The 19,775-nt window shown below is 44.7% G+C and overlaps 1 protein-coding gene across 2 annotated transcripts in view; it reads right to left on the bottom strand.

The window, feature by feature from the left end:
- Positions 1–2,009: 2,009 nt before the first annotated feature.
- The window catches only part of TBX15 (T-box transcription factor 15), a 98,004-nt gene continuing 80,238 nt past the window's right edge, over positions 2,010–19,775 (bottom strand). For both annotated transcript variants that reach the window (XM_069785913.1, XM_069785914.1), the window contains exons 7-8: positions 18,890–18,987; positions 2,010–4,190 (exon numbers count right to left, since the gene is read on the bottom strand). In XM_069785913.1, coding sequence (XP_069642014.1) covers positions 3,406–4,190; positions 18,890–18,987 — 883 coding nt within the window. In that variant the 3' untranslated portion in view covers positions 2,010–3,405. The remainder of the gene's footprint in view (positions 4,191–18,889; positions 18,988–19,775) is intronic.

Below are 19,775 nucleotides of genomic sequence, written 5' to 3' on the forward strand. Positions count from 1 at the left end.
ATCTCACCCATTGCCCATTGCCATCACCTCTTCTCTGGGAAGCCTCAGCAAAAAGTGGCAAATGGCTCGGAGCCTTGTGTCCCTACAGGAGTGGCAGGGGGAAAAGAGCCACTGCGGTATGCAAGATACCTCTGTCGTACCTGGGTCCACTTCAAATTCAAGGCTCACCTTGTGTTTCTGGGGGGGTGTCAAGGCCTTAAGCAGGTTGTCTGCTCAGGGGAGTGTTATCCTGGAAGGATTTCACCCATGCACCTAACTGAACACTAAAGTAAATCATTTTAATGTGCTTTAGCCTGTTATTTTTTATACTGCCCTCCAAACACTGCTCTACTTTTGCTTTGCACAGTGACAGCCTAGGAAAAAGTTTACTATTTTTTTCCCATTTCACTGTTAGTTTGGTTTCAATCCTCATAGACTGGCAGTGTGACTTCCACACCAAGTCATATTTGTGTACTTACAACTTTACATCTTGGGACGGGGAAGCCTCTCGCAGGTTTTTTCCTGTTGTTTTTCAGTCTTGATGCTGAATATTCTGATCCTGAACCAACAAAACACTTAAACATATGCTAAGATGAAGGAATAACTATCTAGCTAACTAAGCTCTCTCATTTTATATATGTGCCACAAAAGAGCTAAATAAATAGGTCTATAAATAAGGTCAACAAATGCTCACCCTAAGGTCAATAAGTTTCATACTGAAGGCAATTGGATGGAGTAACGTTATCTCAGTACGCTGAAGAGCTTGGTTGGATCAGGGACAGGGTGCTCAAGGCCTTGAAGGATGACGCTGCTGAAGAGTCTGGGTGACAATTTCAAAGCTCTTCCCCACGGATTCCTACTAAAATGCATGGAAACTGAGATTCCGTTTCTTCACACTAATATTGAAGGTTGTGCCCTACATCTGCCTTTTGCTTTTTTCAAGATTAGAAATGTGTATTTTGATACTGAGAATGATTTTGGTTTTGTTGAATCACATTCTCTTAGCGGAAATACAGACTCACTTACAAAGAATTAAATGGAATAAATAAGAAAGAGCAATCTAATGCAAATAGCCAGCAGAAGGAATAAGTGGTTCACACAACATACCATTAATCTGTAGAAATCACTGCCATAGGACGGAGTCAAACCCAAAAGCACGGCAAACCTCAAAGCACAGACTGAAGAGTATTTCTGAAAGATTCTGAAAGGACTTTAGAAAGGCTATAAAACTCCCTGTTTCAAGATTAAACCACAAATTCATTATTAGGGGTAAACAGAAGACAATAAGGGGAAGGACAGATTCTCTCCCATCCCTAGTCCCTCCAACCCTTTTCAGCAGCATCCACGGCTGGACACAGTAAAAGGCAGAATACAGTCGAACAGACTAGGCACAGAACTGGGAATGGTATTGGGCTATTTATCTTCCCCTGTAAAAATAAAAATGAACAAATGCTTGCAGAATTTATCTTTCAAGGTCTTTCTACCTTCCTGGTGCTTTTTCAATTCAGAAAAAAAAGTTTATTGACACAAGGAAAGCTGTAAACTCTGCAGCCATAACTTACAGTCAGGTTTGCGGGGGTCTTCAGTTTTCCCACTGCTTTCAGTGTTAATGTCTCAATCTCATTTTTAGAAATGTAGTACAAATGAAAAATTGGCACATACCCCAAAATGAGATTTAAAAATAAGAAACAAATCATACTGTTATTTATAAGTATTATTTTCTATACTGACTGTGAAAAAATATTCTGAGGAGCTTTTTATTACCCTTCAACAATCAAAATAGCAACCCTAGCTGTCTGTAAGACACACTTCCTGTGAAGGCAAGCACCTTACAGATCCCAAGCAGTCAATTTTTAAAATTTTTTGAGATGGCAGAATTTTTATTTTTATTGTAATATTGCCTGGACTTCACAATTTAGCACCGTGTCTTCCTTTCCCCTGTTGTGCAAACATGCACGACAGTATTTTGAAAATGTCTTTCTCTGGAAGACCACTGAGGAAGCCTCATAGACAGAGAAAAACACAGAGGGAACAATTGCAAAGATTTATTTAGCGCATTCTGTGCTTGGCACTTAGAAACAGGGTTCCGTGCATAGGGCAAATCTTTATACACCTTTTTCTTCATACATATTTTACATACCATTTTTATTGCCCTCTTTTATATTCATAATATTGAATCCCCCACTAGGCATATAAATACATTTATCTACAACACCTCACAACAAATCTCAATAATATCTGTATTCTGTTACTTGGTATTTGCATTTTCACACAACTTAAATGCATAGCTTGCACCAAGCTACAATTGTTTTCTTATTTTTAAAGGATTTGAAGGAAAAAAAAAAGAGAGAAGAAAAAAAACAGAACAGAAAGATGTCAAAAGGCAACGATCTATTTGATTAAACAGAGATCACGTGGCAGGCGGGAGGTTGGCGAATACTCGACCTCACTGTTACTGAAATGCTAATGGTTTTCTAGGGCAACTCTTGCATGCAAGGTGAGGGAGGCCGGCTGCACTTCTGCAGAGCAGAGCTCTCTTTTCTCATTGCTCTTCCCCGTGAGCTCAGTCTGGACAGTTTCCTCCCATCGGGTTGGGTGCTATGGGACACATTCCCCACCAAGGCTGTCATCCGTTCGGTTTGGGCGCGTCACTTCGGGTCACGTCCACAGGAGCTGAGCCCCCCTCTCCCCCGTGCAGCTTTCCAAAGATCAGTCCCTGCTTATGTCTGAGGCTCACTTGTGGGTTAAAACTTCTCTCTCTCTCCCCCGTCTCCGTCTGCAGGCTGGGTGCTGGTAAGCTCAACCCTTGCAAAGAAAGCGCCGGTCGGGCAGAGAATCCCATCTCCTCCTCTTTTGGGAGGAGAAGTTCCAGCCCAGCAGCACCACTCCCGTGCGACAGTGGGAGAAGGACCCACGGGCCACTGTTGGCTTCAGAAATGGGCCGAGCCACTCCAGCAGTGAGGAACGCTCTGGGAAGGGAGAGGTCTTTAAAGCTACGGGCAGCACAGCTTCCGAGGACGAAGCCTTGGGAGACTGCCTTTCTTCGACACCCGGAGGAGACAGCACGGGGGCATGGCTCCCTCCACGCCGAGAGCTCACACTAGCTGAGAGTTAATGCATAAACGGTATATTCGGCTGCTTCTCTCCAGCTTCCCGTTAAAGTCGTGCCCTTCTCTCTGCAATGTCCAGAAAGAGCAGACACTCCGTACCGGGTCTGGAGGCCCTGGGCTACAACAAGCTGTGATGGCTGTCAGTCGAGGCTTTCCACAAGGTTCTGTGGCGCATACCTAGATGGCTTGTGTTCTTATTTATCATTACAATACTAGTTCCACTATAAGTTTGAAGGCAAAAAGGTACTGGGATGGGTTTACCCCTGGAAACGACGAAGGTCCGGCTGCCTTCGATGCCAAGGAGAGGCCCGGCTTGTTAGACCATGTGCACAGACATCTGTGAGGAGGAGCCCTGAACCGCACCGTACTGTCTGTTGTCACAGGCGTTGGCCGTCTGCTGGTTGCTGGAGGGAGGGCTGATCATGTGCATCCCGTGATCCATCCCTGTGGAAAGGTATTGCCTCTCTCCGAAGGCCCCGCTGGACGGGGAAGAGCAGAGTAAAGTGCTTTGGGAGGTGGTGAGTTTCTCCGGGCTTGCCGCCAGCCTGGGGGAAGCAGGGAAATTGTATCCATAGAGGTTGTAGGGATTGTGCAGGGAGAAGGCGTTGTAGGAGCTCTGCTGCATGTGGCCACCACCGAACATGTGTGAAGAGGAGGAGGTGGAGGCAGGGTTGCCTGCTTGCATGACATACTGAAACTGGGAGCTGGGGAAGGATCCCAGCTGGCTGCTGTACGCCTCCATCTTGCTGTTGCTGGGCAGGGAGGAAGGAGTCGGCATTCCTGAGATCAAGGATGGAGTCCTCTGAGGCATGAAGGTTTCGGAGGGCTGCGAGGCAGAAGCGGTGCTGCTCTGCAGCCGGTTGTAGCCGCCGTCGCTCAGCCCCGGGTAGCTCTGCAAGGCGGCCATGTTGCTTCTGGCGCACGGGGGGTAATCAGACAGGTTGAGGTTGCAAAGCTGACTCTCCCGGCAGCCGACGTTGAAAGTGTTGGGGGCCAGATGAAAGGCTGGAGGGGAGCAGGATGGAGAGAGAAGGTGAGAGGAAGCAGAGGGAGATGGGGTCCCTGTGCTGGAGGTGGTCGGGGAGGTGCCTGTGCTGCCTCCTGCAAAACAAAACACATGGGAGGATGTTCAGAGCCCGGGATCACATCTGCAAAATGAGACAGTCTCATTAAAAAACAGCTTAGTTTAATAAAGAAACAAGGGTGGTAAAATGGCCGCTGGAAAATTCAGCCTTTCTTGGCAAGGGCCCTCACTTTATTAATAGCATCCCTTGGTCTTTCCTGCTGCTTTTTTGTTATGAGTTTGTTTTTCAACAGAGGTTTTCTTCCCTTTTAAAATAGGAGAGGGAAGCAAGCCTGCCACAGAACAATCCAAGGCAGCAGGAAAAGCTGCGAGGAAGCACCACTCCATCAGTCAAGAGATCTGTCATTTCCAGGCATATTTATCTAGTCCTTTTTTTTGGGGGGGGGGGGGGGGAGGGGGGGAAGTCTTTTCTCCTCTCTCTTGGTCTGCAGGAAGACCACCAGTCAGTGAGCAGTATGGCCCCACTGCAAACATGCTTTATCATCCGCTCAGGGGCCTTGTGGTGGGAAGTAGCTGAAACCATGTTGGATTTCTGCACCATTCAACATTTTTTTCAGATGGCTCATGGTCCAGCGGTACTGATTTAGGCCAGAAGTAACACTAAAATGAAGGGACAGAGTTTCAAACTATAGCCTGTTCCACGGAGCAGAGAAAGGGGATGTCGCAGGATTTTCAATCCTGTGCTTTAACTTTAAAAGGGTTTCCATATGTTGTATCACTTGTGTTAACAAAATATTGATATATATGCATGTTGGTAGTATCAATGTATTATACAATATTTATGCTATGAATGATAGAATTTATTATTTTGCACAGCAGGGATGCTCACATGTTCTGACCTGGGAAAACAATACTGTGTAATACTACCAAGAACAGTAACAAACTGAAAGTAAGTGATATGAAGAAGCTGATGACACAATTTTGAGCTTGAGAAGAGATTATTTATAGGCAAGATTCTGAGTTAGAGGCAGCTTCCTTGGTCAACCAGGGAAATCAGTTCTGTGCTCAAGGGAATGCAGTTTTCTGGTGTGAAACTTTTTTTTTTTTTTAGTTTGAATGATTCTTTTTCTATGAGATTCCTTTTCTGCATTAGGGCAACTAACACTTGAAGACTCTTCTAAAAGGAGCAAAGAGGTGCTGGTGAAGAGATTTGACCAGGGGAGAAGTAGAACCAGAGGAACTAGGAAGACAACTGGTGAGGCAGCATTTTGGACAAGCTAGAAGATGATGGGTGAGAGGCAAAGGGACTGGAAAAGAGGGCATTGGAGTGGGCAGCTGAAATTTAACCAAGGCAGAGATTGCATGTTGAGGATCAAACGTATGGAACAGCTTTCTCTTGTGTCACCTTGTGGAAGAAAAACAGCAGGATTTTGAGACCAGTATAGGTCTGCTGCAAAATGGGGGAGGAACTGAATGCAGTGCTGCTTGATGAAAAGAGAATAGGTGATGCTAATGGTTAAGAGATGCATTAGAAAGACAGATTCCGTGTCAGTATATGATGGTGAGAATGTAAGTGAGATTATATCTGACTCTTTCTAACACATCTAAGATGAAACAGAATGGGGCATTAGACTCAAAATGTAACTTTGAGACATTAATAGTATTGGGGATTTTTAAATTTAAAAATTTTTTGAAACAAGAGCAGAAAAAAGAATAAAAACAGCCTTGGGTAAGCAGAGCCTGGAGTGGCTGTCACTGACTCAGGCAGCATCAAGAAAATGCAGGTTTCTGTGTTGCTAAGTCAAAGCAGTCATTCCCATTACCAGCCATGGGGAAGAATGCTTATTGTTAAGCCACTGACTCCTTTTGTCATTCATTCAAAAGCATAAAAGAGAAGCATTGCGTCAAATCTCCATTAAAATTAACGAGAACATTTGAAGTTTCAAATGGCATCATGGACTCTCTATATTCCCTTCTTGACAACACTGAAATGCTCAAACTTGCTAGTGCGTTTTAGCTCCAGAGTTCAAAGACTTTTTGTGTGAATTTCTAATTTAGCATTTGTTTTAAAAGGTACACTTCCCTGGTTCATTTAAAGTCTCTGACAGTCAGTCTCCAGCTAATTTTGTTGTGGTAAGTTAAGACGGTACCTCCTCCAGCCTTTCTCCCTGTCTCTGTTACAGGTTGTCAATACTGCAGCAGGGTCAGCAGAAGGGAACGTCTGCCTCTACACAACCAGTTTCATTGTAAAGTCTATTTTAGTTGAGGTCGCCGATACAGGTGAGGTTCAACCCAGGTACACAACTACAGACACACATTTTCCTGTTAGCCCTGCACTAAAGAGGGTAACCTCCAACAGAGAGGACAGGCAGACAGCTGAGTTCATATATCATCACTTAGCTATCAAAGCCCAAAATACAGAGGTCACATAATCACAAAACAAATACAGCATGAAGTGAGATGTATTTAACCCACAGTAATCCCGCACTTGATTCTTTACACCACATATTTCATGAACAAACTTCAGTCGGTGACTTACTTGCTGACAGTGTCTGGAGAGTAAGTAAAAATACATATGTATAGATGTATGAGCATTTAATGATCTGTTTGAAATAAAATACGTAGAATAAATGATTAACTGCAATGTCTTCTTTTCAGTCTTTCTTTACCCATAGTTAACCTTTAAAAACTATGCAGGACAAGAGCACACACACCAGTTACCTCGAGCATTAGGCTTTGAATGTCTGCTAAGAAGTTATGATTGAGTCGTACCCATAACCTGAGGTTCTGGCGCCACAGAGTAAGAGTAAGTGGAGATCTCTGATTAGCAATTGTGAGGGTTGCTTAATGGTTCCAAAGCTGAGAATTGCACATTTCAGGTTACCCCCAAAGAGTGACTGAAGTGATTCTGCTCTGAATTATCCCTATTTGCAGGCCAACAGAAAAACCCTGAAATGACAACACAGCAATTAAGAAACAAAATAAAAAAGATTTTCTTCTTTTTCTCCGTAACTTTAAAATGATGACGAGGTGAGAGATCTATCAACAGGAGCAAACGCCAAACCTGACGACTCTCTTTCAAGAATGCTTTGCTGCCGATGCCAACCACAAGCACAGGACACGCCACGCTTCTGCTGCAATAGAGCATAACGCAGAAGCCTGAAGTTCCTGATCATTGGCAGAATAATCTTTACACCTCTAAGTGGAATGGAAAACAATACAAAGCAAGGCTCATCTCGGCTCATTCAGGCAAACAGCTCCACTCTGCTCTGAACGATTTTTCTTAGCCATCTTTGCTGGCAGCACTAAGTATGGGCCAAATGCAACCTGGACTTTTGTGAAGTTATAACTTGGACTGTAGCTGTTACAAAGTCAGCCAAATACCCCTAGAGTTGGCAGCAAGCCCAGCTAGTATATCCACACCATACTACAGTCTCAGATATGCAGATGTGTATGTCGTTTCAATGGAAGGCATGGATACAAACCAATCTAGTTAAACTGATACACAGGGCTATGTTTAGGTCTGGTTTAAGTCAACTCAAACCACATTTAAGCAAGAACAAAATGAATCCTTCAATAATTCTCCTCTGTTCCTTTTCTCTACCCACTGTTGCCCCTGGCAATAGCTGCCAACAGCAACAGCATTTACCAGTAATGTCACAGTATGTCTCACCTCCACACTTATCGTGATTCCCAAGTGATTAGTTACTATTGTGTCCAGTCTCCAGAAGACTGTTTCTGGCCCTGCATACATCAGTCCCACATATGTGCAGTTTACAAGTCACATTTGTATAAAATACAAGGTTCATAACTTCAAAGGCCTCTCCTTTGTATCTGAGGGAGGTGGGAAAAAGAAGAATGAAATCATGGCGGAAGACATGGAAACCCTGTGGAGAGGGTGGGATGTAAAGGCAAATCTTCTTCCTCGTGCCAGTGTATCCTCTTGTGACACCATATAGAAATGCTGGCTGTGCGCCAATGTCAAATACCTGCCCACAAGGATTAGGGAAGAAACTACAGCTTCTCATCTGGGTACAAATAAGAACTGCCATTAAAATTTCATTTCAAGTAGCTTATGACCAGTCTTTCCTTCCTGCCACCTGTGTCCTTCTAAGCCTTGGTAACCGTGCTGTCTCTCTATATGTTCCCAATAAACCCTTCCTTTTGCTTTTACCTAGACTGAGTTAGTGTTAAGGACAATTTCAGAATAAACTGCAAGCCCAAACATACCCAGTCCACGGGTATAATGTGCCTTAAAATGAGGGGCTGAAGTATTCTTGCATGCCAGGGCATCTGAAAGGCAATGGGGACCAGTTCCACCCAGGGCAGGTCACGTAGAGGACTTCTAACACTGCAGTGTAGATGGAAAACACATCTGCCAGCAGCCAGCATTAGCCAAGGCAGCTTTCTGGCAACAGGAAGATAGCGGGGAGAGCATCAGTGCCAAGGGAGTCTGAAGCAATTGTGCATGGAAAATTTTCTGGGATCTCTCTTACGAATGACACCACACTAGCCTGTTGACCCACAACTTATCCCAACCTCCTTTATCTGAAAGGTGCACATAAATCACAGTTTGGACTCCACTCCAGCGTATTTTCATTGCTAATGTTTCCAGGCATTGGTTGCTACCATCACCTGCAGTGCCTCTGTACAAACTTCTCAGTCCTCGAAGTCCTTGCTTAGTGCAGAGGAGGAGAGCAAGCGCAAGCTGAAGCTGCAGTCGGCGCAAGATATCTGAACATGAGTGCCATGCCCTGTGCAACAGCAGAGTCTCATCAGACAGGCAAGAGCTTTAGACTAGTTTGGGCAACTTGATCACTGCCATTATCTGACCACATCAGCAGGCTGCAGCTCTTAGCATGTTTGGGCTCAGACAGCAATAACCTGGCATTCACTGTCTCCTTAAGAGCAGATGTGGCTGAGGGTCCTCAGAGCTTATGCCTTGACTTTCTAACAAGGATGCGAACCGCAAGGTGATTTGTCTTAAGATTTTACATTTTGATGTGTCAGTCAGCACAAAGTTATTATTCTTTGAGTGCAAACGCTTCTTAAACAGCTCAGCCCACTTCCACCTACAAGCTAGTTTAGCTTATTATGGCCACAGATATGAGCTGCAGGTCCAGCATAGCCAGCCTACGGCCCGGAGGCCGTACTCAACCCAACGGGACAGCGTCTGGCCCACAGCCTCAGCCCAGCCATCTCCTCCCACCTTCAGGTGTGAGCAGGACCGAGCCCAAAGGCCAGATGCTTGGGAGTGATAGGTGCACGGCCTCGCTGATCGGTCTCCTGGAGGAGCCACAGCCCCTCTTCTGACACATGCCCAACATATTGGCATTTCCACCATGCGATAGGCATGTGTCCGAGCACCCGAGGGTGGGGAAAGAGGGGCTGTGGCCACTAGTCATTTGTCTGGCTCACGGCTCTCCTCCTGGCACTTAACTTGAGCGAATAAGCCCTCCTGAGAGGCAGTTTATATGCACTTGGGCACAGAGCCATGCTAATGCAGCTCTCCAGCTTTCCAAATGGAGCTGGCCGGGAGCTGGCATGTGTCTGGCCAGCATGGAGCGCAGACAGAGGAGCCTGTCGATGCAGACATACTCTAAGTCACTCCTGAAAGGTCTGATTTTTGTGAAGACTCTACGGACATGTACACGTATGTAAAGGGACTTTCTAAAGCATGGGAGAGACCAGCTCTTCCCAGTTTTTTTGCAATGTTCTACCCCTGGACACAACAGTAAATAAATGTGATGGCATGCATGCAGGAAAACAAATTTGAACAAAAAAGTAAAATCCCATTCCCGTTCTGTGCACTCATACATCCACGCACCCTAAGTATGGCTTACGAAACTTACTCCCTGTCTTCCAAGTTATTGCACTTGGTCTCAGAACAAAAATTAAGTACTTGCCCAAAGATGGAAATCTGAGACAGTAATGAGGGAGGGTTTGTGCAGATTGCCAGGTGATCTGACTGATAGATTATGAGGCCAGAGGGTGCCACTGTAATCATCTTATCTCACGTCCTTTAAGGGCCAGGCCTAGCACAAACCCAGATTCATTTCTGCTTTGAGCAGCACATGCCTCGGTCCTGCTTGACGCTTGCTTGCATCTCCAGGCATCTAAATGCCAGAAAAATCCGGTGTCACTCCTGCTCTCACATATTCATGACAACATTTGCCTTGCAAGTATAACTGACAGCCCAAGGTGTCTGTTACTGTTACTAGCTTTCCAAAACTCAAGCCCAAAACCTTCAGGACTGAAAGATTCTTCATCGCATCTTTCCTGCACCGTCCCTACCCCTCTGAGTTCCCTCTTCACCACCCTGGAAAACTAAACAGCTTTGATGCCTCTTCCTCATCCTCTCACCAAGCAAGAGCAGGGCCACCTGGTTGGTGACATGCTGGACTCTCTCTTCATTCTTTCCCCATTTCTAGGAATGAAAACTCCATTTTTGTCTTCACGGAATGTAGCTGCCTGTTCTCTCTCTAGACTCCTTGGCCAATTATCAAATTACGACTCCGCTGGTAAAATCTTTAAAAGGCCCAAATGAGACCCGAAATCTACCGCATGCCAAGTTGCTGGGTTGGTGGAGGAAACATAAAGAGTGCTTTGTAGTTCTTTGAGATACAGCTCACAGAGCTCAAAAGAGATGGTTACAGCAGTAGATTTAAGGAGGAAAGTATGTACTGTATGGCACAAAAGTGAGGACTGAAAGGAAATTTTATTTAAGGTTGGTAAATTATAGAGAAGGACCTTTTTTATAAGTTTGCCTCAAATTACAAGAATCACTGGAATTAAGGGTAAATCTAGAACAACTCAGAATAACACTTTACTTCCCTTTAGCTCTTACAGATTTCTGCAACACAAACTGAGCAGTCAGAAAGTTAGAGATAAAACTTGCCTTAGCCATCCTCCAAGATAAAATATTTTCAAAATCTAATGGTAAAAAACAACCCTTTTTTCTAATGTGGACAAAAGTACAATTCAGAATGTCTGATTTCCATTCCCATCTATATCCAGAGTGCCAAGAGAGCTTTCCCAAAAGTGAGAGACAACATCCCCTTCCCAGTCCCCCCAGACTGTCTTTAATACAAGGGTGTCTGCTCCTCATACAAACACACGGTATTCTTGGGCCAGCTCCATATTGTCTCAGGAGAAGGCCTGTTGGACGTGACTTTCTGTCTTGTGTGCAGACAGTTGTAACGCAGCGTACACAACACTTTCGTGAGCTGTATGTCAGCTCCTACAGAAATGTCTCCTGTTTCCCTTCTTCAAGTATAGACAGATCAAATCAGCGCCGGCTTGGAGGATGAGGAGCACCCCGCTTTAGTGGAGAAAATTGCTCATCACATTTACAACCATCAGTTGGGCGCAGACATTGAAAAGGGGGTCATGTAACAAAAGCTACCCCAGGAGATGACACTGAATGAACACAGGATGCAGAAAAGGACTCCCTGTGGCACAAATCCTTCAGAACGTCACAACAGAAGCTGCTGCAACTTTGCAGCTGAGATTAACTGAAATTGTGGCCATTTCTTTGGTGGTGACAGAAGTAAACTGAATTGCAAACCTCTCCTGCCAATCTTGATGGAGTCTGCTTTGGGCCAACACAGGCCCTGGAAGTTCCAGCACATTAAATGATAAAAAAATATGATAAACAACTATAAAACCCCAGAGGCACTGTGGTTCAAAATTTCTGAACTGAGGAAAAATGTAGTATTGTGGCAAGCTCAAAGCACATGCCACTTTCTACTCATAACAAAATAATGTGCCGCTCTGAGGAAATTGTGCAAATCTTCAAAGTATCATTGTCCCCCTCCAGTTACTCATGTGAAATCTGATCACCACCCATGAGATAATAGAGATTTAGGCTTCAGTAATTAGACTTTGGGGTAAACGCCTCCCTGGAGTAACAGAGTGCTTCGGGCGCCTTTCGGGTCATCAGGGAGCGGCAGAGACTTTGACTCTCAGCCCTTCATGTCACATCTGGGAGGGTATTTTAACTTTTCACTGTGAAAGATGAGAACTTGAAGCACCAGAAATGCCCCTTCCCTAAAGAAAAACTATCTGCAGCTCAACCGAGAAGAAGCTGGAACAGTTTGTTCCCTGTTGCTTCGTTTAAATGAGGCAATCTACAAGCCATTTGAAGTATGCAGCAGAAACCAGCGCTTGATCCCAATAACTCTGGCAACAACTGCTCTGTTTCCAATCTCCTCATCAAGGTCAAAAGAATCAAGAAGATAATTGAGACCAAACCCAGATATCTGACCTCTGCCAATAGCCTAGACCGTTCACAATTGATTTTGAAAGGGAAGCAGCATCCAGATTATCCTGGTGGCATTGCTGAGAGAACCGATGGCTGCCGTCGGGAGGCAAGTGGCCAAGCAGATGTATTTGTAGGTTGTTCAGCCTCCTTTGACATTAGCAGCTCCAGTCTTCGGCAGACGCTATTTTGGGGATCTGGGATCTCGGATAAAGCCAAAAGGATCTTAACAGTTATTCGCTTCTTTCTGCCTCTAGGCGCCTGTAATGCCTTCAGATGAAGTTCTGGAGGGCTCAGTCTTCCCTCTGCTTGACACCAATACACATTTGTGCATTCATGATGTTGTTTTCAGATGAGTGAAATCAGGGCAGGTCTCTGAGCACCACCCCTAACACAGAGAAGAGTATTATAGCAAAGAAGAAATGAGTAACAAGCAGTACAGACAAACTTTGGCAAGACAGAGGTGATGCCTGCCCGAAAAGGGTAATGTTTACAGACAGGAAAGCTGGAAAAGCAGCAACACTTCAGCTTAGGGTATCTGCCTCCCATCTGCTGATATATCACGCAGCCTTAGGGTCTGTCTGGACTCATCGCTACTACAAGAAAACATTGTTCCTTTCGAGCAGTATATGAGAAGATTGAACCTCTTCCCCACAGAGGAGAGGGAGCCTTTTGTGCATATCCTTGTCAACACAAGACTGCAGACTTACCACGTTCCCCCTCAGAGGAAGACAGTAGGAACTGTACTCGGTCACCAGTTTGTACACGCATGCTGCTTTAGAGCATGCCTGCTGCTACCAGAGAGCAACAGCTCTCTTACTGGCAAGGAGCACACCCCTGTTTGCCTCCAGTAGCCTTTTAAGCAAATTTCAAGCTCTTGATGCTAATCTCAACAACCATTAATGACAATTTTGCAGACTCTAACAGGTGGACGCTCTACCTCAAGCCTCCATTCCAAGATCAACGCAGATGCTCAAGTTAATGGAAAATGGGTTGAATCTACTGAAAGCAACTAGCGGAATCCTCAGCAAAGGCACTTATTCAAGCAAAGAAACCCCATTTGAAAGGAAAGCTGCCTTGAGAGCTCACCAGCCAAAGTTAAGATGCTTGATTCTTGTGGATTTTGTATGGATGTATCAAAACAGTAAATTAATGGTGAAGTAAAATTTTATGTGCTGCAAACCTGCTGATATACCACATTGTGCGACTCTCATACTGGTCCTGAAATTCTGCTTAGGAGACAATTCTTTTTACCAGCCACCAGGGTACCTTCGATTTTACTTCTTGCATAAATCATCAGCTTTTGTAGGAAGGATCAGATACTGAACACTATTCTAGTATCGTCACAGTGCCTTTCTAGTCTCTATGTCCTGGCAAAACTTACAGTCACTGATAGTGATCTGCTCATCACAATATCCTGTGGGAAAGTCTATATCACATAGGAGCCAGCAATGGCTCTTTTTACTCTTGGAAAGTGACACAATCCAGAGTTACTGGAACTCTTATTTTCTTTTCCCCCCTCTCTCCTTTTTTTTTTTTATGTTCCCTGTTAAAATCAAGAAACTGAGCCACATATTTTTAATAATGAGAATCTGGATGAGGTTCAATCTAAATTTTGAAAATATACTCCAATTAAAGACTTTAATAGATTCTTGGCTTTCCCCACATCTCATTGCCATGTGCATTCAATAATCCCAAGCCCCCTTTTTCCCTAGTAATAAGTACACTGCAGAGTGGGTGACATCATTCTCCAGAAGGTCAGCCTCTCCTGGACTGCCATTTTCAGAGCATTTCTTGCAAAGGTTTTGTTCAGGGCGGACTTTTTTTTTCCAAACTGGCTGCAGATCTGCTGTGATTGTGTCAAACATGGTGCTTGCCCTTGTAAAGCTGTGATGACTTTCGGATTGAGTGCTCCAAAAAGAGAGGTTTTGTTCTCAGGCCAGAGGGTTTCACTGACAGAAATGGCATGTTCTTCTCCTTGGTAGGAGAATACGGTGACCACTCAGGTCACAGACCTGCAGAGACTAACTGATGCACTTTACTTCAATGGCAACTCATGCAAATAAAGCTCGTGGACCGCTAGAGTCAGCCACACCAAGCATCTGTGTGACTGGTTGTGTTATCAGGCTCTCCAGTTTGTGTGGCAGCTGAAACCTATCATTGTGTAGATTAGAAAGTTATTTAATCCCTGTATGAAACAGCTGCATCCAGAGCGCCGAGTATCAATTTGGTGTGTCACTGTGGCCCTTGCTCAACATACAGCTTGGGCCAAACAAATGAGCAAAGCACTAGGATGTATGTTGAATGGCAGAAAGGATAATGTGGAAAACATTATAATACCTTGCAATAATTGTATCATGTGGATGCATCTGGAATACTCCGTGCAGACTTGTTTTTAAAGAAACAATTAAGGACCTGGAAAACTTCCCACTTGAAGAGAAATGAAATGATTGGTGCTATTCATTGTGAGAAGCACAGAAGAGGGACAAAAAAACCTGTGAAACAATTAAATGTATGAAGAAGGTGGATGAGGGGGAACTTCTGTTCTCCTTATCTCTTAACATCCCATAAAAAGGGATGAACAATCAGTTAGAGCAGAAAAATCAGAGCCACTTGAATGAAGCATGTTGTTCCACACAGTTGTGTCATAAAAACATGGAAATTGCAGTCACAAGAGTCTACCAAGGATGGGTGACACAAAGCTACCACATATTCTTCTCTCTGCAAGATAGTTTAAGCCATAAAGATTTGGTACTTGATCTTTTGATCTTCTCATACCTAACTCAAAAACATAGCACTACAGTATCTACTAGGAAGACAATTAACTCTACCCCAGCTGAAACCAGGACAGTGTACAAACTGAGTTTCCATTCTCAGGCATCTTCTCCATCCAACAACTCATTCTACTTTTTTTTTCCTGAACCTTCTTCAATCTCTTTCCACCCATTAAAAATACATACAGTAGAAGATCATACTGTAATGGCAGTTTGCAGCTAGGAAATTGTCTCCCCACTGCTTACCGCTTTTTTTTCTACACCAATCTTTATCACAGTATTACATACACTATCCCTTGCCTGTGCAGTGGCTTATCCACTGAGACCTCCAAATTCTTATCAGAGCCAACGCTTTCCAGCACACTCGGTGGGTATGTATGTATGTCCTACGTTTTGTTTCTCGACACATGATATTGTAGCTAGCCGAGCTAACAGCCACACTTTGTTTGAGCGCATGCAGGTTACCAAGCAATCTCTATTGCCCTTCATACCTTTGTCCCCATTATTACTGACCACTTTGCAGTCTTTATGAGATTTGTACCTTTTAGCAACTGCACTGTTTCATTTAGTTCTGGTCAAGTTAGTACTGGAACCAGTCTCTGCAGAGCAACACTGGCACTATCCTCCCTGGATGGTGTATTCATGGTTATCACGTCAGCTTTGAGATCAGTCAGCTACTCATTTCCTAATATACACTAATGCTAGCTTTTCCAAGCTGGCACATGTGACAATAAGTTAAATGCTCTCCAAAAATCCATCACACCTATACAGTTATTTCTGTCAGTCAAAACTCTAACCTAACCAAATAATTCAGGTGGATTTGTTTGGCAAAACTGTTTTAGAAAAGGCAGATAACACTTTTATTTCATGAAAAAATTACCAAGTGGCAAAAGAAAAGCTAAGAATCCATAGCAATCCATAGCACAGAAAAAATCTAGCTGGAAAGCAGCAAAGGGACCATATTTATGCTGCTGAAGTCCCAAGCTTCTGCCCCAGAAAGCATCAATTTTCCTACAACAGTAAGGGGGACTCGTCTCTAAAAAATCAAGGCTAAATTCCACAGTTCCTACAGGGGATCTGTTCCAGCACTTCACTAGACTTTGTATAATGGGAGCCTATCACTTTTTTCCTATCCATCACAGACAGCATCTTATTTCAGTACTATTATGTACTCTGTCCCTCCTCACCAGGCTGAACAACCATAACTCACTCCTCATTGGTGTTGTTTCTTCCTAGGCATGTGGCCACTTTTGCTGCTTTCATCTTGTCTCTCTGCAGTAAGCATGCACTCCTTTAAGCTGCAGCGGACACATCTAGTCCCAAAAGTCTCCTGTAGCCCCAGTGCAGTTTCCCAACTAACAATTCAAGGGATAAAATGGAGGCTTGCAACTCCTCAAATTTATTCAGAAATGCCACATATTTGCCCAGCTTTGGAGACAACAGCATGACCTAGAATTAAAGTGTCCGTTTATTAAAATAATACCCTGAAAACTTCTAATTCATAAACATGCAAGGGTATGAGATAACAGCATGCAGCTCAGAGCACTAAAGCTTCAGGTGGGAGAGAGGAGCAGAGTCCCAGGCAAGTCCCTTACAGGAAAAGACTGGCAAAGGCTCAGAGGATCTGATGTGCAATAGCTGATGCTAAAGTCAGCTGTTAAACACCAGTGATTTACTCACCTGTCACACACTTCACGTGCTTGAAAGCAAGGGGATGAATTGGTATGGACACTGTACATCCTGCTGGTCTTAGATTTGGAGGGAAGAATCCCATATGGCTTAAAGCCACCTCACCATTTCTTGCTCTTTCTGCCAGCAATTGCAAGACCTCCAGACCAACATATTTGTGCTGGCCCTTGGGGGCTGTCCTGGCAGCCAGAAATTAAAACAGAGTGTGTTTGTACCTTGGCTTTGCACCTATTGCTGAGACCAGGGGTCAGCTTGCTACAACCACCACTGGAGAGGTGAGCACTATGATGGAGGGAATACTTCTGATTCATTATCTTGAGGTCATTTCACATGGCTAAAATGCAGCACTTAAAAGCACAGTTTTGTAGTGAGTTAAGTTTTGAGACTGACCTGGGGACACAACTTTAGTTAAGGGCTTCCCTAGACCTAGTGGTCTGTGGTGCGGTGGTGGTGGTCTGCACAGAGCCGGCTGCTCACAGGGTACTGGCTTGCTTCCTGATTTTTCAGCTGCCAAACTATATTAAAACAAGCTAAAAATACATTAAATAGTTTCCTTTCCTAATATTACCTTACCACGTAAGCAATAGCTGGACTTGCCACTAGGACGTTATCTGATAACCAATGGGAGGGGAGGGGAGGCGTGCAAGCCCGAATAGGGGGAGAGACAGAGGAGGGAGGCTGCTTCAGCAACCGTGACCAGAAGGAGAGGCTGTTATGTTTCTATTTAGGTGGGTGATGAAAACGTTTCTGAATCCCTATTTTAACCTGTCTCTGACCACACACCCCACCACAAGCGCTCCTCGACACAAGCCCCTGAGCTTGTGCGAAACCTCTCCTGCCCCATGCTGCGCTGTTTAAGAAGGGTTGGGTGGTTGTGTAAAGACCATGCGTGGAGAGTCTGACACAGCCAGTGGGAGCATGGTCTGTCCTCCTCCTAGTGCTGTGCCATCAGAAAAATGATTTAGTGGGTGAGCTGGGCTCCGGGATGTTGCATGGGGAACTGGAGTGGGGAATGGATGGCCAGAAGAGATCCCCTTCTGATCCTGCCCTGGTGATGGGCAGCCCCAGCAGCCACTGCTGCTACCCTCCCTCTGGAGGAGACCATGCCATTCCAAGATGGATTCGAGGTCTGGTGGGAAGTTTTGGGATGATGTCAAGCTCAAGTGTGAGAGGCTGGAGAATATGCTACACAGGGCATGCATTTGTTTTTGATTGTTTAACATCACAGGTGTCACATTTGAGCACAGTTTTGGATTGTTTTTTTTTTTCTTGCATTTATATTTGAATAAAAAAACTACGAGGTTGCCCTGATACATCTGTTCCCAGTGAACACTTTGTTTTTAACCAGAAATAGCTGCAATGAAGTGAATGGGGAAGTCCCATCCGTGCAGGGGAAAAAAAAAATAGTAACACAGCCTGAAACTAGAGATGAAAGCCCTACTTAACAAACGAGAGATGTAAAGGGCAGAAGCTATGAAAAGACACAGCATGAACAAGCGGAAAACACTTGGCCTACCCAATAATTCTTCCCAGCCTTCTACTAACAGAAAGTCTCTCCAGCAAGGCCATCGGGTTTTGAAAGTGAGGCAGCGTGATCCTGGGGGAGGCACATTTCTGGTCTCCTAAAGCTTCCAGAGGACATACACCCCTTCCCCTTGTGTTTCCACACAAATAGCAAACCCTAACTGTAAATGGAGAACAACGTGTCTGACATGCTGGAACGTTTTGTCGGTCACTCTGTGCTCTCTTTGCACTTAACTCAACTCATACTGTGTACTTGGGCTGGTTCTCCCAACCCTGTGCTCCCTCCTGCTCATTCTTCTAGCTCTTAGGTGCACTGGGAATACCAGGGAGATGAAGCGGCTCCATTGCACCTTGTAAGGCCCGGCCTGTCCACCATTTCCATCCACCCTCTCTGCTGTGTCCTTTCACAGCAGTCAAGAGCTCAACAAGATACGCGACCCCACCAGATGCACGGCAGAGCACGTTGTTGCTATTCCACCCTCTTCTCCTGCTCTTTCCACAGCTCTTTGCATGCCCTTTGTACACTCACCTTGCTGCTTTTGCATTGTAGTGAAGTCTTCAAAGGTGAGAGTGCGCACGGGGGGCCTCCAGAAGGCGTAGGTCTCCATAATGGCCTCCAGCCCCGTCCTGTGCAATGAAAATAAGTCAAGGAGAGAAGAAGAATGTCAGTTAGCTGGCAAGGGTATCGGTACCAGGGAAAAAGAGCTCCAACCTCACTTGACAGACTGCCAGTGGCCACCGAAAGGTCACCTTGGCATCTGTGAATTCCTCAAGTGAGCCTTCCCGCACAGGTGCTAGCCACTAAAGCAAAACGAAAAATTTCCCCAGCCCAGGATTTCAAAAGCTCCTAACAGTCTTCCAGCTCCTTTTTCTTTTTTTAACAAGGATCCCAAACTTTCTGTCTCCTTTGCAAGTGACACAGGACCATCAGCTCCTCAAAGCATGCTTTATAGTAGAGCGGGCTTCCACACTTTGTGGATGCAAGCTGTGATGCAAACGAGGGATGTCTGGAATTCAGCCTTCAGAATCCGAGAGATTTTGTGAATTGCCTTTCCCTGACACCTCCTAGTTGTGGACACTGCTTTGAAGTGCTATGGGAAGCTGTCCAAAAGGGAGTCTCCTTGGTTTTGGACTTCAATTATAAAAAAACCTCTTATGCATTTCTAAGAGATCAGTGGCATCTCTGCTTTGGGTCCCTAACTCATGGCAAAGAGAGTACCAAAGAGAAAAAAAGCCAAAAATCAAGTGAGAACTTTTCCTCTTGAAGGGCTAGGGTCTCAGATATGTTCTTATTTTCACCACAGAATGCTAGCTCTGCTGAAAGTCTCTAACTCCACAGGCTCAGTGAGGACATAGGTGCATTATCAGGGAAAGACCCCCATGTTCTTCATGAGACAACCCCCTGGAATTTCTTC

The sequence above is a fragment of the Haliaeetus albicilla genome, chromosome 6, assembly GCF_947461875.1.
Source record: "Haliaeetus albicilla chromosome 6, bHalAlb1.1, whole genome shotgun sequence".
Classification (NCBI taxonomy): domain Eukaryota; kingdom Metazoa; phylum Chordata; class Aves; order Accipitriformes; family Accipitridae; genus Haliaeetus; species Haliaeetus albicilla.